Source organism: Anolis sagrei, chromosome 1 (assembly GCF_037176765.1).
Source record: "Anolis sagrei isolate rAnoSag1 chromosome 1, rAnoSag1.mat, whole genome shotgun sequence".
Lineage (NCBI taxonomy): Eukaryota > Metazoa > Chordata > Lepidosauria > Squamata > Dactyloidae > Anolis > Anolis sagrei.
In genome coordinates this window covers 238,838,988-238,865,966 of record NC_090021.1, presented here as the reverse complement: position 1 = coordinate 238,865,966, position 26,979 = coordinate 238,838,988, and the positions used below count along the sequence as shown (strand labels likewise).

The 26,979-nt window shown below is 40.3% G+C and overlaps 2 protein-coding genes across 6 annotated transcripts in view; one reads left to right on the top strand and one right to left on the bottom strand.

The window, feature by feature from the left end:
• Positions 1-1,289: 1,289 nt before the first annotated feature.
• MRPL21 (mitochondrial ribosomal protein L21) lies at positions 1,290-24,714 on the bottom strand. Of its 3 annotated transcripts, none has more exons than XM_060769976.2 (7): positions 24,581-24,714; positions 18,900-18,960; positions 8,352-8,455; positions 5,643-5,806; positions 4,586-4,638; positions 2,001-2,104; positions 1,290-1,473 (listed from the first exon to the last, which is right to left on the bottom strand). In XM_060769976.2, the coding sequence occupies exons 1-7, from the start codon at positions 24,648-24,650 to the stop codon at positions 1,409-1,411; spliced, it is 621 nt and encodes a 206-aa protein (XP_060625959.1). In that variant the 5' UTR covers positions 24,651-24,714; the 3' UTR covers positions 1,290-1,408. The 3 variants fall into 3 exon arrangements, with proteins under 3 accessions (XP_060625959.1, XP_060625969.1, XP_067318673.1); XM_060769986.2 differs by having other exon boundaries at positions 8,352-8,437; positions 24,581-24,711; XM_067462572.1 differs by lacking the exons at positions 1,290-1,473; positions 2,001-2,104; positions 4,586-4,638; positions 5,643-5,806; positions 8,352-8,455 and adding an exon at positions 14,695-17,264 and having other exon boundaries at positions 24,581-24,607.
• Positions 24,715-24,724: 10 nt separating this feature from the next.
• The window catches only part of IGHMBP2 (immunoglobulin mu DNA binding protein 2), a 77,565-nt gene continuing 75,310 nt past the window's right edge, over positions 24,725-26,979 (top strand). For 2 of the 3 annotated variants that reach the window (XR_010908919.1, XM_060770000.2), the window contains exon 1: positions 24,725-24,916. Coding sequence is in view for 1 of the 3 variants with exons in the window: in XM_060770000.2 (XP_060625983.2) it covers positions 24,834-24,916 (83 nt within the window). In the remaining 2 variants the exon portion in view is untranslated. The remainder of the gene's footprint in view (positions 24,917-26,979) is intronic. The other variant, XM_060770016.2, reaches the window with a different exon arrangement.

Below are 26,979 nucleotides of genomic sequence, written 5' to 3'. Positions count from 1 at the left end.
TAACGATCAGTGGAAAGGTTGCTATCAATTGCTCAAAAAATTGATTAATTCTACTGGGATTATGAGCAGTTTCATCATGCCTTTGTTCCAGCATATGGACCCTCCCTCCATTCAAATTTCCTCTGCCATGACCTCAAAGAGCCAATACAATTCCCATTTTCTTGTGTGTCTTTTTGCATGGTAAGCCTGAAGGCAGAGAACTGTCAAATTGGCATATAGCATTTTTTTTGGTTGAAGGGCAGGGTATAAATGTGGTAAATAAGCAAATAACTAATATTTCAAAGAAACAATTGACTTTATGAAGAATAGTATATTGATTTGCTGTGAGTTTTCCCGGCTGTATGGCCATGTTCTAGAATAGTACACTGACTTGCCACTTGGTCTCTAGTCACACATATGGTTACTGTTTCATTCGTTTTGTAGCTTTTAGCTTATTGCCTTCAACCAGGTACTTTCCAGCTGCATTGCACTACAAACCTGTTTTATGGCTGAGGATTGTGATTTGTAGTGGAGCTTGTTTCCAAACTCATCTGAACAAAACTTTACAGGATTAAAAAAAAGTGTTGAAGACAATTTAGCAAGATCTGCATTGAATAAGTAAACAACGAACAATGTGCTCACTGCCATAGCAGACACTATAAACAATAAGTGAATATAGAAAAGGGTTGGTAATTAACGGGTAGAGAATTCTTAATCAAAAATATTTTGAGTGCTTCTCAGAATCTCCATACCATGTTTCTGAATCAATTAATACTTGCATTCTTTCCCCACTCACACAGAATCAAGAGCTATGGTCAGTAAATATGAATGCTGGAAAACATGTTTAGATGTACAAGGCAGGTTTTCATTCCTTAGACGCAACCCATCGCTCCAAGTCTCCTTCTCCTCCTCTTGAGAGCCTTCTCTGCACTACTGGATTGATGAATGGTGCCAAATCTTGATTGAAGAAGGTGGTAAATTTAAATTAAATTTAAGCTGTCATTCCCAAGCTCTGAGAGTTGTTAGCCAACACTCCAATGGATTGTCTACAGAGTGCTTAATCATTGTTGCAGTCCCAGGCAACTATCATTCATATAGTGGGAAATAATATGTGGCAGAAACACTGTGTTTGACTTAAGTGTGAGAGTGGCAGCAGTGGGCTAAAGTTATGGAGCCTTGACCCAAGTTTTGCTAATATCACTCTCCCAAAAATACAGTGCAGGGAAAATGAATGTATCTTCTTAAGAATTCCTCAGTCTCCAAATTATATATAGCTGAAGTAAATTAGGTAATCAATATCAAGCAAGAAATAATATGAGGTAATTTAATAATAAGACATATTTTACAGACAGTAATCAAATGCAAAAGAAACATGTTCACTGCTCATATTGGCCTAAAGCAGGAATGAGAAGCTGAGTCCAACAAATCATCATGACAAAGCAGGAGCAATTTCAATGCTGTTTATCCGCAGAACAGTTTGTGGCTGAATGACAACTGAAAGAGAAGACAAAAATATAATTTACACAGTGTCTCTGAGTAGAATTCCCTCATTGTTTAACATCATGTCCACATAATGCAGTGGTCCCAGTCAAGGAGAAATACAGACAAATCTATTTAGTTTTCAGTTCTGTGGCATATACTTCTAAGAAGATTTTTGCAAATGGCACTGAGAAACAAGTCATTATTCAAGAAGGAACGGCTTCATTGAAATCTGATAAAGGCTTGCCTGAATATTTTTTAACATATATAGATTATAAGGCAAGATTTGGAACACTTAGATAAACCAAACTGAAAATAATTGACCAAAAAAGCTGCTTGACAAAAAAAGAGGATGGTATTTGCTTGGATGAAGTTGTTAGAGCCTCACCCTTGTTATTCTAACCTTAACACACAAATACCCCTTTGCTCTTTTTTAATGGACCATACTCCTGTAACACAACGTTTGTATAACAGCAGCCCAAATATAGCCACATCATTCTGCACATTGGAAGAAAAAGGTTTATGTATCGTTATAATCTTACTTCTCTTCCTCTGGAAATGACGCTTGGGACGGAACCGCATATTAACCCTTGGCCAAGATTCTGTCTTTTCAATAACAGTGGCCTCCACGCGGACTAGATCTTTTCTTTACAGGAAAAAAACAGACAAAGGGGGCGATTACATTTTCTTTTAATCAACAAGGAATTTCTTTATGAGACTGAGTTGCAATAATTAAGTTCTCAGAGTGCTAAAACAGAGTGAAATAATAATGACTCTGTACTAAGAGTGGCAATGTGACAGTTAGGGATCACATTTCTGGAAAAAACCTCATAATTGCATTTTTGGGTGTGTAACTAACATTTTTGCTGCATTTGTAGCATTCTCTCGGCAAATTTAGGTCAAAGCGGGGACTTTTTCTGATAGGAAATTAACTTCCTTTTGGAAAATATGCCCCTTTGAGGTCTAAAATAGCATGAAGCGTCCACAAGGCATGGCAAAATTGTCCCTGGGGGCTGCATTGCTCAATTCTGTGCATGTCCATACAGACAGAAACCTCGCTGAGTTCAAAACAATTTATTCTTCAATGGAGTGTATTCCCTGAGCACAGCAATAGAATTACCATAATCTCAATCCCACTTTCTCAAAACATTTGAGAATCAAAGTTAGTCTTTTCCAAAGGATTTAAGGAATTACATTGCAAACTTGAGAAAGAATATATAAGGAACAATTGTGGAATGTGGAATGTTAACAAACTTGCTTGTATTGAGCTCCCTTTTATTTTTACAATAACCAAAAAGTGTGTGAATCTAGTCTTGTGGGCTCACTGTTTGACAGCAGGGAAAATTCAGAGCAAATACCAGCTTATGCCACCTGAGGTGTGATGTGTGCTGTTAACTTTCAGCACATACCAAAGCAACAGGTGGCTCCTATTTTTTTAATGCTTTGAAACAAAGCCCTAAAATGAAAGAACATCCTGTCGTTATTCCTTTATCTTTTGCTTCAGCACAAAATCAAATGTTCTGCCATGAACAGAGTATATGAATCAGTTCATAATGAATTTGGCTTTTGACAGTTTCTTCAAGTGAGACTTTAAACCCTCTCTTGGTCTATGACCGTAATAATACAATTCATTCATTCAGGAAACCCAACATGAAATAAAAGCAGGAAACTGCTGATTCACCTCAGGCTAGTTCAGATAAGCCAGTCCTTCTGTGAGAAGGGAAGGAATGAGGGAGAGGCAGAAATCTAGACCACCTCAATAATATACATGAATAATCTGGCATTCAGAAATACAAGCAATATAATTCTATACATGTCTACTAAGAAGCAAATCACACTAACTTGAACATATTTGAATGTATCAATTAAATTAATATTCCACTAAAAGTGAGATTAACTTTTAGGTAAGTGGGTTTAGGACAGCACTGTAATGATACTTCAGTGCAAGAGGCCGTGCCCTGTAAAATAACAGGCTTTTCATCCCTTCCTTTCCTCTTCAAACTCTGAAAGAGGTGGAGAAATTCACCAGATCTCCATTCTGTCACCTTCCAACTTAGGCCCCTTCCACATAGCTGAATAAAATCCCACATTTTCTGAACTGGAATATATGGCAATGTGGGCTCGGATAACCCAGTTCAAAGCAGATATTGTGGGATTTTCTGCCTTGATATTCTGGGTTATATGGCTGTGTGGAAGGGCCCTGAGAAGCAGTGTGTCATGAGAATAAACCTGATTCACCGCTGATTATTCAAAATGTCCTTATACTGTCGTCCCCCTGTATCCATGGATTCCACCATGGTTTTGTCATTTAATATAAGGGCTACCATCTTTTTTTAAAAAAAAACAAAACCCTAAACTATCAAGGATATCATTTTACTACATCATTGTATATAATAAAACTTGGACATCCACAAATGTTGAGGTCTATGTGGAGTCCTGGAACCAAACCCTAGCAGATTCGTTTAAACTGAATCCCAGAAGAGATAGATCTGGACCCATTCTCCTGTTGCAAGTAAAAAATACCTAAAATCATGGGGAAAATATTTGTTTCTTTGTCATGTGCCTTCAAGTCATTTCTGACTCAAAGCGACCCTAAAGTGAACCAGTAATGGGTATTCTCTAGGCAAGATTGGTGAAAATATACCCTGAATCAATTAATTGAATATTATTTCACCACTATTATGAGAAATAGGCAATCACAGAAATGTGCCAAAATCACAGAGCAAAGCCAAGGTGCAGGAGTCCAAATCAAAATAACAATATTGCACTTCAAGTCCAAGGCTGTTCTGCTTGATGCTGAGAGTTTTCAAAACTGTTTGGTGCAAGAAAATGTCTTGAGGCTGCTGTCAATAGCAGGTGGATTACACTCTGATCAGACCCTTTCCTCTCCCCACACTTTGCCTCTAAGCACAATCTTACTTTACTTCAACTTGTGCTTCTTACTACAGGACTGTCTGAACAGACAACATAGTTGTGAAGGCAATTATCTCTTTCATTCCGCATTTCCTTTTCTCTGTTGTATATCAGTGATTTTTAAAAGATATATTTCCCCGAGACTCTCTGTGCTGTTTCCAGAAAATATCTGTTCTGACAACATCTCAATGCAACTGAATTATTGATTTCTTACCCCAGCAGTGGCTTCCCCAGCAAAGTGAAGTTATTTGCACCAACCAACAATACCTGGAAACAAGGCAACATCAGCCATTACATTACTGTCACAGTATCATCGAACTTTCGCCATGGGACCTGGCAGAAGGGAATGCTCTTTAAATCTACAGTACACTTACTAATCACAAGTTATGATACACTAACACTGAGGATAAATCTCTTTACCAATAAATACACTTTTTTATTTACTCTAAGGGATACATGACAATGGGGGGGGGGGGGCAGAGCGAACATGCAACCCGTATCTGTTTTCAAAGTTTATGCAATTTCATCCACCAAGGTATCATTCTCTAAATATTTTAAAAGGGAAAGGGAAGACTTCCATTTGTGGTCCCATCCCTGACAATTCACAGATCTGCAGCATGTGTTTATTTCTGGGATTCAGAGCAGCTCAGACTTCAAGGAAATAGGTAGCACTCTTGTAAATCCATCCACTTCTCTAACTGTCCAGAGAAGCAGTTTGATGCCGTTAATTCTTATGTAGTGGTTTGTTTTCAAGCCCCAGTTGAATTGTGTTTAGGATTTCTTGGAATCCTAAACATCTAAACTCGGTTTTCTTGTATTTATCTAAATTCTGGGTTTCCCACCCGCCAGTTTCTTGCAGGCAGCTCATCTGGCTGCTGGATACGGTTGCCAATGAGTACATCTATACTGTAGGATTAATGTGGTTTGAAACCACTTTAATTTTCATGGCTCAATGCTATGGAACCCTGGGATTTGTACTTTCAAAAGATATTTAGCCCTCTCTATCAAAGAGTGTTGGTATCTCACCAAACCATGAATCCACGATTGAACCATGGCATATTTCTAAAAGGGCAGCCAATATTAGCGGATACTTAAAAAGACTATGAGGGCCAATTGGCTTGTTGAAGATGGGACAGACTACTACAGAAACAGCAGGGTGTAAGAGATAATACTATTATTGCTCAGGTGAATCAGCTTTAAAATATGAGGACATCAATGAAATCTTTCCAGTTATTATACAGGAACAGAGTGACAAATGATATGACACTTACCTTTTCCATTCGAATTCTGTCTCCACACTCAGCTGGTATGTGATTTTCAATTAAAATTAAATCTTCATCGGTTACTTTCCATTGTCTGCTGGCAAAGTGCACAACTGCAAACAGCCTCCCATATTGCCCTGTTGCAATTAATTCATTCACTTTTTGCACAATCTCTGCGTGAAAATGAATAAGTTAATTAAAAAGGTGGGAGTTAACAATGTGTGTGGGAGATACCTGCCTCTGATAAACAAATAATCTTCTTATGAAACACCATGCCTCTTTCCTTATCATAGCATCCACATTCTATAATATCCAATCCCAAAATTAAAGTTGTGGTGAGCTTTTTGATATGTTACCCAAAGTTAACCTCCTGGGCAGATATACCTCAATTAGGGAAGTAGTGGTGTTCCCACACATTACTACTGTAGCAGAAAATGTGGCACCAGGGGCCGAAATATCATGGGAAGAATATGGATAGATTCCACTGTATACTGCAGCCACACTAGTGCAACCTGATATCCAAAGTTTAGGATTTTCCAGTTCTTTTTATCATCCTTCCAATAGCCATGCTGTAAAATAATTTCATTGAAACACAGGACAGGGAACAAAAGTGGGGTGGTCATAAAAGGCTTTGTGAAAAGAAGATATTTCTATCAGAGGCTTTGTTAATTGAGGTATATCTGTATACTACATAATGGTCACCAGGCTTCATTGGTATTACAGGCTTCATTGTTAAGCATTTCGTTGTTCAAGGCATGCATTCTTTATGAAGCCAAAGCAAACTGAAATGTAACACAAATGTGAAATTCCACACACATGGACACAGTTTTGAAATACATTGCATCATCACATTTTGACAAAAATTGGTAAAGTCTCAAAAAAGCCAAAATGATTTTTTGATAGGCCAAATTTCATTTAGAGGTCACCTGGCCATTTCTAGATCCTATTCAATTGACTTGGTATTATGATTCCCTAAATCAGTGGTTCTCAACCTATGGGTCCCCAGATGTTTTGACCTTCAACTCCTAACAGCTGGTAATCTGGGAGTTGTAGGCCAAAACACCTGGAAACTCACAGGTTGAGAACTTGTGCCCTAAACAGTAAGTGTAGTCTGTACCTCACGCTAGGTAGTGTCTCCAATTCTAGGTTATAGCTCAACAAAATCTGGGTTTTATCACAGCAAAGTCAATTATCCTCTTCTATTTCTAGCAATGACTGGACAGATGTACACATTTACTATTTGAAACCATGAACTGGATACCTACTGAATAAAAGCTAAATTTACTTGTATGTGTTCAAAGCTTACTGTGAGCAGTATAAAGGCAGATATATACAGATCCATCTGTTCCTAAACAAGAAGAGTGCCAGATTTCAGATTAAATATGAGCCACCTTCTGGTGTTCATTAAGCATGCACACGAAAACTAGCTCTGCTCCCTAAAGTTGATATCATTATTATTGTTGTTGTTGATAATCATCAGCATCAGCTTGATGACCACTTGTCCCTGAGCCCCTTTATTGGGGAAACAGCGAAGGCATACAGTTTTAATCTTTGTTGGTTCTTGGCAGTTCAAACTGCACATCTGCTTGTTCAGGCTTTGATTATTCCATACCTGAATTATTAGAGTAGCCTAATGCTGGGTTTACCTTCTTGCTCTCTTCTCCCCCTTAATTCAGAACAGTGCCATCCAAGTTGTTTTAAGACTCCTTAAATATTCACATGTTTCTACTCCCACAGATCCCTTCACTTGCTATCAATTCAGGTCAGAGCTCATTTTAAACTTTTGATTCTTGTATCTTGAGCCCTGCACTCTAATCTCTTGCAGCACCTAGCAGTTTGTTGAGCATGGTATGCACGTCCTAGGAATTTAAGATCCATGGGCATAGTATTATTGTCTGTTCCACCTATGCACACAGCTCTGTCCAGACCACAAGCCCTTCAAGATCTGGGTCCACATCTGTGAAATGGTCTTCCTTTGGACCTCTGCCTGGTCTCATCTGTAAGGAATTGAAGTTATTCTTTTTTTGATTCAACAGATTAAGGTGCTGAATTGTACCTGAAGTTATGAGATGGGTAGTGGCTGGTGAAATTTTGCGGATTGTATGTTTATTTATAATATTAAATTTTATTGTCTTTGATTTTGATTGCATATGCTTAATGTTCCACCCTTGACAGAAAGAGTATTATATATAAATACTAATAACTCTAGTCCCCAGAGCAAGGGTGACAACATTCACTTTTTTGACTGCAGCTATTCAGCATACCTCACCAGTGGCTATGTGGGCTAGGCCTACTGGGAGTTGCAGCCAAATATGTGCCAGTATTTAGGAAAGGACTAGGAAGCACTGATATGTCTTAATTCCTATTCAGGCACAAGTAAGGAAGAGGTTGTATGCATGTCCAGCTGTCTTCTAGGGACATAGACTACCCAGGTTTCTCTTCTTCAAAGAGGCCACCTATACACACATGCATGAATTTGCCCAAAGTGGTCTTCAAACTAATGCCACTTGCACATCAATGAAAAAGGAATGGCCCAAGGTATAATGGCTGACCCACTTGCTTTTTCATGTGTTCATACTGAATGCCCTGAGAGAAAATTAACGATACTATCATTTATCTTCATTTTGTTTACTGTATAAAGAAAAATGACCCCTCCCTCTCTCCCCAGAAGACAGCAAAAGGGTGCAATCATAGCCACAGCTTTTCAATAGTGTTTACCTCTGTGCTGTTTTGCCTCTTCAATTGGGTCAGGTAGATTGATTTTAGGCCATGGAGGTTCAGTCAAGGAGGTTTTGGGAAGGTGCCTGTGAAAGAACGTGGATCTGTTGTTATATTATAGCCAAGCACTGCAGCCAATATTTCACAATGACTGCACTCAAAAAAGGAAGAGAGTTTTCTCCCTGGATGCCATTAAAAAGAAACCCAAATCTCAAGTGCAAACTTTGGAAACCTTAAGCATGTTTACGATCCAATTTTATTATCTGAAATGATTTTGTTCATGATTTTTCACTTGTGTGATCTGCAACCAGGGAGGTGTTATTTTCTGCTACTGAAGTTTTGTAAGGAAGTGACTTCCCTGTTCCAGTCTGTCTAATCAATTTTACGCTTGCCACGAAAAATTGGGGATTTTATTTATTTGTCATTGAGTTATTTCATTTATATAGTGCCCAGTTAAAAACAAAAACAAAACCTCACTGGACAGGAATATAACTTCAGAGCATAAAACAAAAGAGCTTCATACAAACATTATTAAACCCTTATGAAATCCAAATAGCAGTGTAGTTATTTAAAAATGTCAAATACTATGATGGAGAGAGTGGGTGAAAACTCACATGGTGAGCCACATCTAGCCATGATGACATTTAGGCCCCTTCTACACTGCTATATAATCCAGATTATCAAAGCAGATAATCCGCATTATTGGATTTCAACTGGATTATATGAGCCTACACTGCCATATAATCCAGTTCAAAGCAGATAATCTGGATTTTCTATGGCAGTATAGAAGGGGCCCATATCTGGATTCAAAACACTAACCCCTGAGGATCCCACAGCTCATCCTGCCTTGTTGCCCCAATTATTTCCTTGCTGGATTGGATTCATGAGCCCCAGTAATTATGGAGTCCATTATATGTGGCTGTGTTAGTATGTGGCATCTTTAGGTTTGTATGCATGGCTCCAGTTCTGGCTTCATAGAGAGCTAGGGTGCATCTGCACTCTAGAATTCATGCAGTTTTACTACCAGGACTCCATGCTAAGGAATCATGGAAACTAGTTTTATAAGGTCTTTAGTTTCCTTTGCCAAATAGTGCTCGTGCCTCACTAAATTACGTCCCATGATTCTACAGCATTAAGCCACAGTAATTAAAGTTGCATCAAACTGCATTATTTCTACAGTGTAGAAACATCTATTAGACACAGGTTTAGAACAAGAACACATTTACTGAAAACAATAGAAAAATACATTAAACTCTAACAATTTATTCTTTAGGCTTCCCAATGTCACAGTTAGTTTTCTCTTTGTATTCATATCCAAAACTGTTTCAATCAGCTCCAAATCCTGTCTGTGTCAGCTCAACACTCTCTCGGCTTCAGGCTCAAACCTTGTCTGAATTTCCTCAGAGGCGAGCCTCTACCTTTTGATACATTCTGTTTCCTTGCAGCTCCTTTTATAGCACCCCTGAATAGTGCTTGGCTGTCTAGAAGCCTGCGTAGTGCCTCCTTCACAGCCACCAGTGAAAGATCAGGAAAGAACTGTTGGTGCTCCAGGTGAAACGGAAAGCAGAAATGAGACTGGTAGGATAAAATGCAAGCATGAAGACCTGAAACATGTATTCATACAAGCTGCAGTTCTGTATTCATGTATTCATACAAAGGCATTTCCTTTCCAAAAATGACCCAGCTAGCAAAGTCTGCATTGAGGAGCATATTTTCATGAATGCATACATTAAATGGTAAACGAATTTGGAAAGATGCGAACAAAAGCCAATTTACCGTACTTAGCAAATCATTTGAAATCAATGTACAAGAGATAAATTCCAGTTGGTAGATGTGGAATGAGAACACGATGCTACAAAAACATAAATAAAATGTTTAATTTAAAAAGAAACAGGGCTGTGAGAGAGCTGCCACCAAAATAATTTGTTAGGCATGCTGCCATCAAGCGGAGCAGATTGGTTGCATCTGAAGTGGGATGAACATCTGACCCCGTCTCTAATGAAGAAGAGCCATAGCTAAGGAATTACTGTACAGAGTGTTGGTACACAGTATCTTCAGGTCAGTCCCTAACATCCCCACTTGGGTAATAGGTCTTCTAAAAACTTGCTCTGACGTCTTGGAAACCTACCAAAAGACATAGTGGTCTTTCCATGGATATTTTATTGGCCTTTGTGGGAAAACAATGTTAGGCCTGATAGGGTATCTCTCCTAATATTCACAAGGCAGGTTTTTTTATCCACTCATGCATACTGGTTACAACAAATATGTCCTGTTATGCATATTCAGGATTAAAAATATATTTAACTGAGAATTTTGATGAGAAATGTGGGATTGGATTTGATTAATGGGTTTGGAACTGCCCTATCCCTGCTGAGTTTCCTGAGGGGGAAAAGACCTTATGATTTAAGGAAGCCTTTAACTATTGTATTTGTCAGGGCTGGGTTGGGTTTTAATGTTTATAATTAGTATATCGAAGAGGTTTATATGGGGGTTGTGGAAATGGGTTTATGAATATGTGATTTAACCATGTTTTAACTTTGTAATATTTGTTTTTATTTCGTTGTAAGTCGCCTTGAGTCTGCTTGCAGAGAAAGGCGGGATAAAAATATCGTAAATAAACAAATAAAAGTACTTCTCTGTAGGAACCTCAAAGAGTCTATAACTGACTATAGCAGTCACTGTAATTAATAGAATTTACATAAATGTTTTTACCGAGTTCCAGTGAAACAATGGACTTTAAAACTGGGAATAAACTGCATTTACGCTCTGGTTACATCCCGTTTAGACTACTGCAACGCTCTCTACGTGGGGTTGCCTTTGAAGACAGCTCGGAAGCTCCAACTAGTCCAATGCTCGGCAGCCATGATTTTAACAGGAGCAGAGCGCAGGGAGCATACAACCCCCCTGTTGCGCCAACTCCACTGGCTACCGATCTGCTACCGGGCTGAATTCAAAGTGCTGGCGTTGGCCTTTAAAGCCCTAAATGGTTCTGGCCCAAGCTACCTATCTGAGCGCATCTCTGCCTATGAACTCACCAGGACTTTGAGATCTTCTGGGGAGACCCTGCTCTCGATCCCGCCTGCTTCTCAAGCTCGGCTGGCGGGGATGAGAGATAGGGCCTTCTCGGTGGTGGCTCCTCGGCTGTGGAACGCCCTTCCTACGGACATTAGACTAGCACCATCTCTAATGGTATTCCGCAAAAAGGTGAAGACCTGGATGTTTGTGCAGGCGTTTGAGTAATTTAGTGCAATCTGGTAATGGAACATAGGAATGGAACAATGGACGACGAACCTGGACTACGCTTGGATGATGAGAAGATTGGGTACGGTTGTTTTTCGTAATAATTGTGCATTGTAATTGCTTATTGGTAATTTATGGATAATGTGTTAAGTCAATTGTTATATGTTGCATGGAACCACTGCTGTTTCTACTGTTTTTACTGTTTGTGAACCGCTGTGAGTCGCCTTCGGGCTTGAGATACAGCGGTATATAAGCAAAGTAAATAAATAAATAAATAAATAAATTTAGGCTCTGGTATTTATGAGCACCGCTATTTGAAAGATTAATATACCAATTCATGTCATGATGCCACAGACAGAAATGAAGCTTGAGCTAACAAGTTTCCATAAAAATAATGAACATTTATTAACTTATTTGCACAAGCTTTGTTCTGAATTACTATTGTCTTCATCTACCATAATTTAATGAGTGATGGAAAATTTAGAAAGATATGAAGCAGGTCTCTTCCTCTTGCAGAGAATTTGATTCTTGCTACAGGAAGACATGTCTTTGTGCCAGAGCTTCATACCACTCATCACTCTTCCTTCGAGTTGCTTTGTAGAGTCTAGACAGGAGTTGCTCCAGGATACTGACACCTACCCAGTAATCTTGGTGCCTTGAAAGGCATTGCCTAGCCACCTACCTGGGTTGTTTTGTTCTTCAAGGAGAAAGGAAATGCAACAAAGAACATTTGCACAAGCCAAGTATAACCCCCCTCATTCAAGAAGAATTAGCCTATATGGCCATGCTCAATAGAGAAAAACAGGATGAACTGTTCTAAACGTGGAACATACATTTATGCCCCAATTTAGAATGATAGACTTAGGCAAACAAAAGGTTTTCCATTCTGTACTGAATGGAAAACCAGTATTATGTGATCAAAAATTCTCTTCAAATAATGAGTAGCTCATATTATATAAAGTGGATACACTGATACATTATTTTTCATGTTCCCAAGGGTGAATAGAGAGTGAGAGGTGGTCAGTAGGAAAAAAATACTGCCCTACAACTAAAAGCCTCTCCCTAGCACCCAGCCAGCCCAGATATGAGCACAATTGACATGCTCACTTCTGGGGGGAAAAGGTATTTAAAAAACTAATGCAATGTTTATTTTTCTCTATGCACTCTTAAAGTCACATTCATTTCAAGGGAGCTTGCACTGGAATTTGGCACAATTCATAAGACTGCTCTGCCATCTTCATCCCCCATCTGAGAGACAGAGCAAGAACTAAAATCAACCATGAGTTTTTGTTGGAACTATAAGACTCTATAAGCCAAACCACCCGTAGCATAATCATTCTGGGAACGTACTATGAGTTAGGCTGGCTTTTTGCTGAGCAAGGGGTATGACACTGTGTATGTACCTTAAAGTCACCTGACCTCATGAATTACATAAGACTTTTAAGACTGGGAACACTCAGATGGTTCTGCCAATTCCTTCCACTGTAATAGTTTATAGGGTATTTGTTGGTGGCCTCCCATCCAAAAACCAAGCAGGGGTGGCTCTGCTTAACTTCCAAGATCAGATATAGTTTCCTTAATGTCAAGAATATTTGAAAATGGGAAGTCTGCACTACGCATTTTTAAAAATCATGTGAATCAGTTCCAAGCTTCCAAGGATACAGCTACACTGTAGGATTAATGCAGTTTAACAGCACTTTAACCGCCATGAATAAATGCTATGGAATCCTGGGAGGTTTATGTAATAACTAGTAGAAGTGATGTGACAGCTTTTTGGTATGAGTCAGGTCTATTGAGTAAGGGGGAGCTCAGAGCCAGGAGAACAAAGACCAACCTCTAACTTAATGTTGGGACACTGGCTATAACACAATTGACAGACTGGGTTTAAGTATAAGGAGACATCAGGAATTCACTGTAGCAGACAGTCCTGTGTTTTGTTTTGTTTCTGGAGAAATGTGAGGCAGGAGAAGTTTCAAAATACTAACGCTCTGTATAGCATTATTTCACAGCAGGAGGAAATCTAGAAAAGTATTAAATATTTCCACTTAATTTTCATACACAGCTCCTTTCTATTGTAAATGTTTCTCTGCAAACCTTTTAGGTTATATTCATAGCAATAATTTGTTCCTACTGTCACTCCCCTGGTGACAGTACTGCATTCATACAATGCTGAGCATCACAAACATTTCCTCTTTTTTAATGTCAGGAGCGATTTGAGACACCCCATGTCGCTTCTGGTGTGAGAGAATTGGCTGTCTGCAAGGATGTTGCCCAAGGGACGCCCGGATGTTGGATGTTTTTACCATCCTTGTGGGAGGCTTCTCTTATGTCATTGCATGGGGAGCTGGAGCTGACAGAGGGAGTTCAACGCGCTATCCCCTGATTCGAACTGCTGACCGGCACAAGGGTTTAACCCATTGCATCACCAGGGCATTTGCTCTAAGGCAGGAGTTCTTAATTTTTTTCAGTTGCTGAGCCTTTTTTTTGAAGCAAAAGTTTCTCATGGAGCCCGAAGAAATGTTTATATATTATATAATATATATAATGTATATATATCATGGAGCACTCTTTGAGAACCGGTGTTCTAAGGCTACTAATCCCTGACAACTACAGTGAGCAGAATCTGTCATATATTGGCTCAAACTAAGCTGGCTGCCACTTTCAAAACAGAACTTGGGAGCTTACATTTATTTATCAACTAATGGGAAGAATTCCAGCACTGTGACAATTTTGACATCTGTCTTCTGGAAATGCAATGATTTGCAAGAGATCCTATGTTGTTTAAATGAAACTTAAAAACAGAATCTCAGCTTTAAGCATTCAGAACTATGCTGTTTGGTTCTTCAGACAAAATGTTTTAGAATTCGGCTGTTGCAAGAATCTAACTATCCAATTTCTCATTTGTTAGATATTTGAAAGTGCACTTCAAGAGTTGAAGTGTTCCCAATTTACATAGCAGCACTTTGCTAAAATAATCCTTACATTTAAAGAGAAAAAAAACCCTAATACAAATAAAATTTGCAAAAGAGCCATGTTAGAAGGCAAGACTAAGGAAAAGGTTTGGAAAAGGTTAAAACTATAGTCATGAAATCATGCCACTTAGTATTATATATTTAAATGGCTTTATTTTCAGTGTGAGTACAGAAGTCTTTGACAATAATCAGTGAACTGTGAACACAAATACAAGCTATATATGCATGAATAAGAGTACAATATAAGTAAACACTTGACAGTGTTTTAAAATAGCCTGTTCTATGATTGAACTAACAGTATTCTACACTGCATTACGCCTTCATTAGTGTAGAAAACCATGTACCATGTGTAGAAAACCATCTATACTAATGAAATTGTAGTACAGTGTATGGAGAAAATAGTCTCTGTTCAAACAGCAGTATGAAGTGATCAATATGAATATGGCAACCTGTTATGAATTCTGATTCATCACTCCTATTTTGGCTTTCATGTTATATAGCTATTACAGCCCCATCTGAGACAGTTCAGTCTTAAACATTTGAGCAAATATACTTTGTTGTTACTAAACTTCTAGGGCTCTCTAACTTGGGTAGAGTTTTTAGTTATTTCTAGACAATGCCCACAAAATTGTTTTGCTTTTCTACTGTTCTGCCTTTCACTAGAAGATTGAAGAGATATGTTTATCAATAAGAAAGGGGAAGATGCTGTATAACATCTGAGGATAGTGTAATATACATAGTTTTGCTCCAATACTTGTGCAATTATGAGTTTAGTTACTCAAAAAGATACATACATCATAAGCCAGCCTCCTTAAAACAAGTGCCCAGCAGCCGTCCTGGTTCACAACTCTTAATCATCTACCACATGCATAGCTAACAGAGGCTGATGTGATCTGTAGTGTGTCACATCTAGAAGGGATTAGCCTCAGGATTAAAGGCATAGGGTGACAGAGCTAAATGCAGTTAGCTTCAGTGTTTTTGTATTCTACAGGGCTATCTACCTTTTCTTATTACCTAAACAAATACATTTGGGGATCAATTCTATAATTCTTTCTAACAGAAGGAAAAAAAACATGCTTGTGAAACATACATGAAGCAAAGAGTAATCTGAAGTACTTCTTTAAAGGGATGGTTATAAGTAGACTAGAAGCCCAGCGACTGTAATGATGAGTAACGTTTAGTATTCTGTTTAGCCTCAATTTAAAGGTGTGTTTAGATTTACAAAATGGTTACAAAATAAATTTTACAACAATGGAGATTCTCCAGCAGCTTGTTACCTCTGATTATGCTATCAGGATCCAAGTGATCTAGAATGGGGGCACTTGAGCGGGAAGCAGCTCACTTTGTATTTATTTTCTTCAAACATATCTATTTTCTTCAAACATAAAATTGTACAGCAAGCCTGTTTTTATTTATTCCAAAATGGTGAAGCAACATTAGCCATATATGTAACAGACATTTGAAGATCTTAAATATCTTATGCTGTGAAAATTGGTTAAACAAAATTGACTTTGGACAATCTAACTAAATGGTTAATGAGCAGGCAACAACCCCCCCCCCCAAAATCAACAAAAAAAACCCCCCACAGTTATTCAAGTTATACATTTAACCTGTATTCCTTTAACTCTAACCTGATAAAAGACCCATGGAAATCCACATTGTGATTGTTCTCAGGGCCACCTATGTCTTCATATATAAATTGGATGATACTGCTTGTGATTGAGTTCCTCCCTACAAGTTGGGCAAAACCTGGCATTGTTAAGAGAACGACTGAGACACTCACTACAAAAGATGTGGCCACATTCTGTGGACACTACAAGCCGTCCACTACGTACAATTTCCACAGAGTCATCCATGCAAATGGGGCACCTCACAATGCCTGAGGACACTGAACTTTCAGCTCCCTCCCTTCCCAATTTGTTGGGCAACTCAGGGGTAACAAGGACATCACTCCCTTCATATCCAGTAGGAATGTCATCATCATCATCGCTACATAATATACAGCTGTCAAAGAGGGATCTGTTTCTGAATTCTTGATTTTGCCCCCATCTAGTCTCCTCAACAAATACAACAGAATCGTTAATTACTGAAGATTCACAGGTAAGGTCTATTACTTCTTCACCAACACTTTCACCTAGTTCAGTTGGCTCTGCTGCTGGAGCTGTTTCTTGAGCTGCAGCAGCCATTCTGTTTTGTCTACGGGTTTGTAGAGAAAGTCTTTTTTCTCCATAGTGTTTCCTCTGAAGCTCTTCCTGGTTCATTTCTTTGCTATCATTCAGGTTAGCAGCTCTTTTCAAAATGCTGGACCCTGCTTTAGAGGATGAACCAGCAGAGGCTAAAAGTAAAGGTGTGGAGGAAGTGGGTAAGACATTTGTTTCAGAAGGATATCCTGAAGTTGTGTTGTCCAGACTGCCAGTAGGACTTGCCGACATAAGGATGCTGTCCTTCTTGCATTTTCTACACTTAGACTTTTCTCTGGCTGAACTCATGGTACACAGCAGACACAGAGTACTTGTTTTCTCCCTTATCCTCCAAATGCTGTTCACTACTTAGCTGCCACCCAGTTCTGTCATCTGATGATCAGGAATGCTCTCTAAAGCAACTTTATGTATCAAGGAAGGCTTGTCTCTTTAGGCCAGGTGTTGCAAAGATGCAAACTCTTGTGATGAAGGGGTAGGATGAATTTCAAATTATTCTAGAACTGCATCAAAGTATGAAGAGACATAATTAGGCTGAGCCACCTACATGAAAGATCTTCTAAAAGTCTTATAAATCTTTAACGTGGAAGAAAAACCAGCATTATTCAATGATAATGATCATATTGTGGTCTTGTAAGCCAATATTTAAACAAATCAATTCGAGAAAAAATCCCTCCCCCAGTGTGAGTTGAAGCACAAACAAAGAAGCAATCAAGTACAGCTTTGTACTTGACTGAACTAAGTAATTATGGCTAACAGTTTTGGAACAATTTAGGATATTAAATAATAGTCTTTACATTAGTTTGATGTCCAGGATTGTTCTAAAGATGATAACCATAGTTTCCCTGTTCTGATGAAATGGGAAACTGATTATTTGAAGACTCCTAATCTATTTGCTCATTTGTGCAATACAGGTATACACATGGAATTATTATAGTGGGACATGATTGGCTGAAAACAGCCAGTGTATCTAACCATGTCCTGGCAGGCATCCTTGTAAAATTTACAGAAGAAAAGAACATGAATGACTATGGTTGAGGAAATATCAGCTCATGCAGATATGTTGAGTCTGTTAGAAAATACAGGCTGAGTATTCCTTATCCAAAATGCTTGGGGCCAGAAGTGTTTGGGATCCCCCCCCCCCCGATTCTGGAATACCAGTATTTGCATAGATGTATATAATGAAATGTCTTGGGAGATGAGGCTGGTTGAAGCATGAGGACAAAGTCTAAACACGTTTCATAGATACTTTGTACACATAGTAAAGGTTTCCTCTGACATTAAATCTAATTGTGTCTGACTCTGGGAGTTGGTGTTCATCTCCATTTCTAAGCCAAAGAGCCTGCATTGTCCCGAGACACCTCCAAAGCCATGTGGCCAGGATGACTGCATGGAGAACCGTTACCTTCCGCCAAGGTGGTACCTATTGATCTACTCACATTTGCATGTTTTTGAACTGCTTCAGTCAGCAAGTTCAGCAGCTCAGTAGTTTAACTTGCTGTGCCAACAAGGGGCCCTTTTACACATAGCCTTAAGGTAATTTCATACAATATTTTACATATTTTGTGTATGGAACAAATTTGTGTACACTGAACTATCAGAAAGCATAAGTATCACTATCTCAAACATTCACATTGGATTTTGAACTATTTCAGATTTCTGGATAAGGAAAGCTCAACCTATATCAAGAACTCCTTCTCATACTATCTCACTTCTTATTCTTTCCTGTTAAAGCGGTATTTACAAGAGACTGGTGTGTTCAGCCTACACAATACTTGCATTCAAACTATTTAATTTACAATGCACATTTATCCTAGTATGGGATCCAGGAAGTCTTATAATATAGATTAGAACTGATTATAACTAAAGTTAATCACAATATCACAAAACTTAAGGTTCTTCAGGCAATGCATTACATTAAAAAGAACAGAGCCTCAGAGCCTCTGTGGGCCACACCAAAGTCTTGTGAGGGACACATCTGGCCTCTGGGTTGCATGTTGTGCAGGTCTGCCCTAGCAGGACTCTAGGTTTAATATTGTAAATATGTACTTTCGGGGAAAATAATGAATCAATATCCTGAAGGGGAAAGAAAGGACATGTTCTGTGGCTGGTTTTCTTATACAATATAGTAATCTTACCGTGGCTGTGATGGGGTATTTTGTGAACTTTGACTTCGAGCTGTAGACCACAACAGAGAGGCTGAAAAGAAAAAAAACCACAAGAAATCAGAGCACCATCATACTTGGATGTTGCTATTTTGAAAAGCTACAAACAATGCACACATTCTAGAACTATGGGCTAGAACACTGTAAGAAGTGGGATGAGTATGTTATTTTACTTCCCCTTCACTAATGTCAGATAAAACTTTAATAAATATCCAGATTCCGCTAAATAGATCTCTGCAGTTCCTCTGATATCCAGAACTGGTGAAACGAAGGTGGGCTCACAGTCTTGTAGGAATGGAAACTTGGCTCTAAGATGTAATGTTTCACAACTTGATAATTTAAAAATATCCAGTTAAAAATAGTTTTTTAATCCGTTCTTCTCTAAATCTGCTGAAGACAACAAGCAATGCATTGTGACAACAACTGAAATAATGAGACCAGGGGTAAAAGGATAATGATTAACATGAACAAATTAAAGGCAAGATTAGTGAAAATCCCTTCTTGGAAGACATTATTCCAATACCTTATTAGTTTCCTCCTATTACAAGACTTGACTAATTTTCCTTGTAAGGAAAGACAACCTGCATAGAAGTAATTACTCTGAACAGCAGTTCCTTCATAGAAACCAAAGAAGCCTTTTTTCCTTCTTTCCACAGCTCAATGAACCTGAACTTCTACAGATTCAGCATATCTAAGGCCATGGGACTTAATGGGTTTAGCCATACCTAAGCCTGCACAGAATCAGGCTTAAATACTCAGAAAACAGTAATTACACCTAATAGGAATTTTAGTTCTTACCTGTGATTCACCTGTTTCCAGCAGGTAAGGGACAAACCTTTTCTAGCTTGGATTATGCTCTTCCCACTGTTTTAAATACGCAAGAAAAAGGAGGTAATCACACTAGAGCATATATCCACTTTAACTCCCGTGGCTGCCTCCTGTAGAATTCTGGGGTTTGTAGTTTAGGGAGTTGCTTTTAAATTTTTCAGCCATAGAGGTTCTGGGCCTCATAAAACTACAAACCCCAGAATTCTGCAGGAGGCAGCCACAGAATTTCAAGTGGATACTCTACTGTGACAAGGTTCAAAGAAAGCCCACATTGGCAAGGAAAAAGTCTAGAAAACCAGCAGCTATTGCAACCAAAGGAAATGAATGCTGCAGTGGGAAAAAAAAATCACGTTTCCAGAACAATAGAACTAGCCAGAGAAACAACAGCAAGAAATCTAGTCTGCTTTAACTGGTATGGTAATTAAAATAATTACCATGCTAGCATCTAGAATGGTTGGTCAAAAAGTTTGTCACTTATTTGTTAGACCCGTCGCAAACTCTGTTCCTGCGGGAGGAAAATTGCTAGCATGTCCCTGACGTCACGAGACTCCGCCTCTCGCCCCGCCCCTTTCTCTGCCCCTTTCTCCATGCGAGCGTGGTTTTTCCTTTGCTAGGGCAGCATTGCCCGCATTTTCTCTCAGTTGGCAGAATTCAACTGAGAGAAAATGCGGGCAATGCTGCCCTAGCAAAGGAAAAACCACGCTGGCAAAGAGAAAGGGGCGGAGAAAGGGGCGGGGAGAGAGGCGCAGGCTCATGACGTCAGGGACTTGCTAGCAAGGTTTTCTCTCGCAGGAACAGAGTTTGCGACGGGCCTTAGAAACAGATTTGTCACAGGATAGGACAGGTGCTACTTTCTCCAGAAGATAGAGATACTTTCTCCAGAAGATAGAGACCTTGTTGATGAAAACATCCTCTGGGTGATGGTTGCCAGTCACCCAGATTGCTGCTGCAATGTCTACCCTCCTCGTGGACTGTGTCATAATATTATCTGATGAAGGATTATTCAGTGTCTCATAGCAGGCGGCTATGACCTGATCCATCTGTTCAGAGTGGAGGTGGAGACCTTCTTGCTCTTAGAGTGTGGTTGGAAGGAGACAAATAGTGCATCCAAGGGCCAGAAGCTACTTTTCCTTTTCAAATAAATCTAGATGGCCATTGCACATGGAAGGTGTACCAGACTTTTCTAGCTTCTTCAATGGATATAGATGGAAAGATGAATTCCTGCACTCTGTGAAAGGTTGCAATGACTTTGGAAATGAAGGTTGGGTCCAACAACAGCACCACCAAGTCTAGTCTGAAGATAAAGAACTCCTTGTGAGCAGAGTGTGTTCCCAGCTTTAATATCCTGCATGCTGAGGTGAGCAATTAGGGACAGAACCTCTCAGGAACGATGCTAGACCAGCAGTTCCCTCAAAGGGAAATAATGTCAACATCTTCAAAATGATGTGCAAGTTATAGATGAAAAATGCAGTCTAATAGTTTGTATTTGAATAATCTCCAGAACATGTCACAGATTTTCTTGGTAGGAGACCTCCTGAAGGCCAGGATGTAACAGTAGTCTGTTAACATGCTCTGTTCAATCCGAGGCATGTAGCTATAGCCAGTTGTGGTCAGTGCGATGAACCTGGGCATGCATGAGATTGTTCTGGGCTATGTGGGGCATGGAGTCATATAAATGATGTCAGAAAACCAAGCCTTATTGGACCATGTTGTTGACAAAGGATGTCTGCTTTCTTTTTCCCATTGCTTTTTAACTGTTGATGTTCATTTCCTGCATTCTCAAAGCAGATGTGGGAGTGCTCTCTGCTAGATAACCTCTCCCCAGTCCTTGAAGCCCTTGCCAATGAAAATATATTTCTCCTGCACTCCCAAATAAAACAAAGAGGGAGGAGGGGGAAAGGTGAGGCCAGAAAGCAAGATGCCAAAAAATTGAATTTAAACTGAAGAGGAAGGGGTGTTTTTTGAAGGAGGAGGAGAAAAAAACCCAGAAAGGAGAAAGAGTAGGGTGGCTGTAGTATGATGTAGGAGAAACGATCAGCATGTCCTATCCGGAGCATAGGTAGGAAACAGACTGGCCTTCTATGGTTAGCTCCCTCCACATGAGAAGACCAAATACTTTCTTTTTACTATATTTTTGGAGCAGTGGAAGGATCATATCCCAAGTTACAAGAAATTCCTCCCTTCCGCCAGGAAACACATAAATCACACTTGCTTGATGAACAAAATTTTGCAATTTTGCAGAAAATCAACCTAGGCTGTTTGGCTGCCAATATCCTTTTTCTTTAACTCTCCCTAATCCTATTATGCTGGGCAATACATTTTAGAAGTTTTATTCAGTAGTGTGTGCGTGAGAGAGTTTGTGACATGTAAGCATTCTACTTGACTCCAACTTATAGCATCCCTAGCACAGTGTCTTTTTTGCCAAGATTTATTCAGCGAGGGTTTACTTTTGTTCTCAAAACTTGTGCAACTAGTCCAAGGTCATCCTGGGGTGAAGAGCAGAGATTCAAATCCTGGTTCCCAGACTCCTAGTTTAATACTCAGTTGACTAACATATTGGTTCTATGAACTTAGTAGCCAAACAATTTAGTGGTTACAAATGACATTGCTCTATGAGGACTAATCTTTGTTGAAATGACCATATTTTATAGATGATTTGTGCAAATAGTAAGTCTGACATTCTGTGAAATGGGTAACCTGTTAGATTCTGAAACTGTGGATTCAAAGAAGTGCTTTAGTGTGCTATGGCACAGCCTGCACTTCTGTCTTGCTTCTCAGTTTCTTAAGCAAGCTGTCTTATAGCCTGACCACTTTCCTGGGAAATGATGTTTTGTGAGAGGTTATACCTACAATGCCAGCTATTTTATAATGGCGTCTCAAAAGCATGCTCACATATTACATTGGGGACTCCTGTGCTTGATGTGTGTATTTAGCACTGGACTACGTAGTATGTTTTAGTTGCCAATTTAAATGTATTTATTATTTTAATGCATAATGTATTTTGAATAATTTATGTTTGAGTGCGGTATTGAATTATTGCTAATTTGGAAACTGCTCTGAGTCCACTTTGGGGTTGAGATAGAGCGGGATAAAAATACTGCAAATAAATAAACAAATAAATAATTCAATTAGCCAGCATGTTTAACATACTTTTTTCATATGCTGAAAGTTTTCTAGAACACGAATAATAAACTGAATGATTTGAAACTGCTGAGTGCAAAATCTACTCCAGCTGTTAGCAACTTAATTTGATTTTATTTTATAGAACAACATAACACGAATAAAGCAATGAGATTTCTCAATGAGGCATGGCATGAAAAGTTTTTAATATACACATAAGTATATGTGTATATACTCCTGCTATTCAAAAACTAGAACCAACAATGCCTTGTTCCTCAAATCTAGATTTCCCTATGTCTTATAGAACATTACAGTTGTTACCAGCAACAGTGAAGTCACAATATACCAGGCAACCCAAGATAGGAAGAAATTTTAACACCAGCCTTGGAACACCCAGGTGATAGTTGTTGTGCTTACATGCAAACATAGCAAAACATGAATGGAATGAGGATTATATACAAGTTGAGCATCCCTTATATAGAAACTGCAAGTTGCTTCTGGTGTGAGAGAACTGGCCATATGAAAGGACATTGCCCAGTGGATGCCTGGATGTTTTGAGGTTTTACCATCCTTGTGGGGGGGGGGGGCTTCTCTCACATCCCCGCATGGGGAGCTGGAGCTGACAGAGGGAGCTCAACCCTCTCTCGAGTCAAAGCACTGACTTCTTGGTCAGCAATCCTGCAAGCACAAGGGTTTAACTCACTGGGGGCAATATATACAGGCACAATAAAAAGCCACCTCTTATCTGGAATCACTGGGTTGCTGTGAGTTTTCTGGGCAGTATGGCCATGTTCCAGAAGCATTCTCTCCTGACATTTTGCCCACATCTATCACAAATCCCTTACTCTCTGAGGATGCCTGCCATAGATATGGGTGAAATATCTGGAAAGAATGCTTTTGGAACATGGCCATACATCCCGGAAAACTCACAGCAACCAATTAAAAGCTTTCTTAATTAAAAACGTTGGAAAAAGGAAAGCAGGGAAGGGGACAGTGTACCTCCTGCAATAAGAGATATCTAACCTGCATTGAACACATTTGCCTCAGGCTTTGCATGGGCAAACTTCCACCCTCCAGATGTTTTGAACTCCAACTCCCACAATTCCTGACAGCCGGTGTGTGGGAGTTGAAGTCCAAAACACCTGGAGGGCTGAAGTTTGCCCATGCGTAGTGTAAAGGTTTTCCCTCGACATTAACTCTAGTCGTGTCCGACTCCGGGGGATGGTACATTTCTAAACCAAAGAGCCAGCGTTGTCCGTAGACGCCTCCAAGGACATGTGGCCAGCATGACTACATGGAGCGCCGTTACCTTCCCGCAGAAGCGGTACTTATTTATCTACTCACATTTGCATGTTTTCGAATTGCTAGGTTGGCAGAAGCTGGGTCTAACAGCAGGAGCTCTCCCCGCTTCCTGGATTCGAATGCCAACCTTTGGGTCAGCAAGTTCAGCTGCTCATCGGTTTAACCCGCTGCGTCACCGGGGGCTCATTGAAGTTTATCAATGGGAACAGAAACAAAAGGCAGAGCGAGAGGATGTGGGGCTTAAAAGTAACTGAGGAGTAGCAGGCACCTGAGAAGAGGCAGCATGTCGAGCTCAGGAGGAAGAGAGCCAAGGGGTGGCAGAAAGGGAACAGGCCTCACACACAGAGAGAGAGACCCCAAAATAGCGCCAGGAGAAGAAGAAGAGCGGCGCGCCCCCTCCTCACCTGCCCGCGCGCCCCTCTGGCCGAGCCCTCGCCCACAGCCAAGCACAGGCGCCAAAGCCGCCGCTGCCATCACCAGTTGCCGCTTTTTTCACCTCGCCGCCCGCCGGAACCGGAAGCAGCGGGCGGAGCAGGGGCAGTGGCGCGCCGGAGCCGACGGGAACCTGCAGCCCGGCTCTAAGGTTCCGCCTCGGTCTCTCTTTTTCGAGAGTTTGTTGGGAATTGTCCCCCAACGGGTCCCTCGGAGACGGCCGCGATGGCCACCGCTGTGGAAGCGTTCGTGTCTCGGCAGCTGGAGCTGCTCCAGGAGGAGCGGGAGGCCGAGATTGCCGAAGCCAGGTACTGAAGGCCCGGCCTGGGGTCCTCGGCCTCCCCGCAAAAGAGACCCAGGCGCCCGGAGAACGATCCTGACATTTGGGAGCCCCTTTTGGAGTGCACGAGCCCGTCCATTCCGGAAGCGTGCCGCCAGGGGAGCGTTTATGCCAGGCCTGGGCAAACGTCGGCCTTCCCTCCAGGTGTTTTCGACTTCCACTCCCACAATCGCCAACAGACGCTGTTGGGTACTGTGGGAGTGGAAGTCCAAAACACCTGGAGGGAAGGCCGAAGTTTGCCCAGGTCTGGTCTACACTGTCGAATTAATGCAGCCTGAGGCCTCTTTAACTTCCGTAGCCCAATGCTGTGGAATCATGGGACTGGTAGTTTGGTGAAGCATTAGGTCTCTGGCAGAGAAAGCTAAAGGCCTTTCGCCACTTTGAGTCTCTTCAAGAGCAAAAAGTGTGTGTCTCTCTCTGTGTGTGTCTCAGGGGTTTTGGCCTTTAACTCCTAGAAATCCTAACAGCTGGCTGGGATTCTGGGAGTTTTAGTCCACACACACATATATAAACTCCTAGGATCCCATGGTATCGAGCCATAACAATTTAAATGGCGTCAAACTGTATAATTTGACAGTGTAGATGCACCAATAGTTATTATCCATGTTTGGTATAGTATCGACACTTTATCATTTTTATTTGATGTCCACAGTATATACCAGGCATGGGCAAACTTTGGCCCTCCAGTTGTTTTGGACTGCAACTCCCACAATTCCCAACAGCGGCTGTTAGTGATTGTGGGAGTTGAAGTCCAAAACACCCGGATGGCCAAAGTTTGCCCATGCCTGGTATATACAGTATTACAGTGCAGCAATAAATCACGATATAAAATATTACCTTATCCCATTTCTCCCCTCTCTATTAGGGGAAGATATGAGTGCCATGAGTGAAATAAGATGATAAGAGTACAGGGTAACTTATTAGTAAGAGGATTGTCAGGGAAGTACAGTAGTTTGTAGAAGTATATATAACTAGTAAAGGCATTCCATATGAAACCTTTGGATAATCAAAAGCTTTCTGTTAGGACATTGCCTCACAAACTTGGTTCTCCGGGTGTTTTGAATGTCAGTGCCCAGAATCCCTGACTGTTGGTTACTTTTGGGAACAGAAGTCCAAAATGATTGGGGGACTGAACTTTGGGAAATGCTGTGTTGGGAAATCAACCTCTGCTTTGCAGCACTTTCTCTTCAGAGAAAAACTGTTCTCTTGACTTCATCTACATACACACAGAATGCTCCTACTAATGCCACAGTTAAACTACACACCTGTGCTTCTGGCCTTCTTCCTTTATTGTAAGCATATGCTAAGATGCACACCTGCATTCTCCACTTAATGTGGATTGAAGGCAGCTTGAAAATATGGTGTTTACATGACACATGGCACAAACGTGCACACCAAGGCAAATTTAAGGTTTTAAGCCAAGATAAGCAAAATTGGGGGATAACCCAAAAGAGCCTGTGATAGGTATGAATGCATGCTTCAGTGTAAACCAGTAATTCCCAACCTGTGGGTCCCCAGGTGTTTTGGCCTTTAACTCCCAGAAATCCTAACAGCTGGTAAACTGGCTGGGATTCTGGGAGTTTTAGTCCAAAACACCTGGGAACCCACAGGTTGAGAACCACTGGTGTAAACCATGTTGCGCTGTGAAACCAATTAAGAGACAGCAATCTGCCCATTTGCATTGCGGGGAGAGGGAAGATGAAGAAAAAAACCCCAGCCTCCACTGCTATTGGATACTTCAGATCCTGGAATAGGTACCGTATATACTCGAGTATAAGCCGACCCGAATATAAGCCGAGGCACCTAATTTTATCACAAAAAACTGGGAAAACGGATTGACTCGAGTATAAGCCGAGGGTGGGAAATGCAGCCACTACTGGTCAATTCCAAAATAAACATAGATACCAATAACATTGCATTAATTGAGGCATCAGTGGGTTAAATGTTTTTGAATAAAACTAAGTTAAGATAAGACTGTCCTCTGATTAAAGCATTATTCGAACCTTCTTCAGTGTAAAAGTGTTTACATAT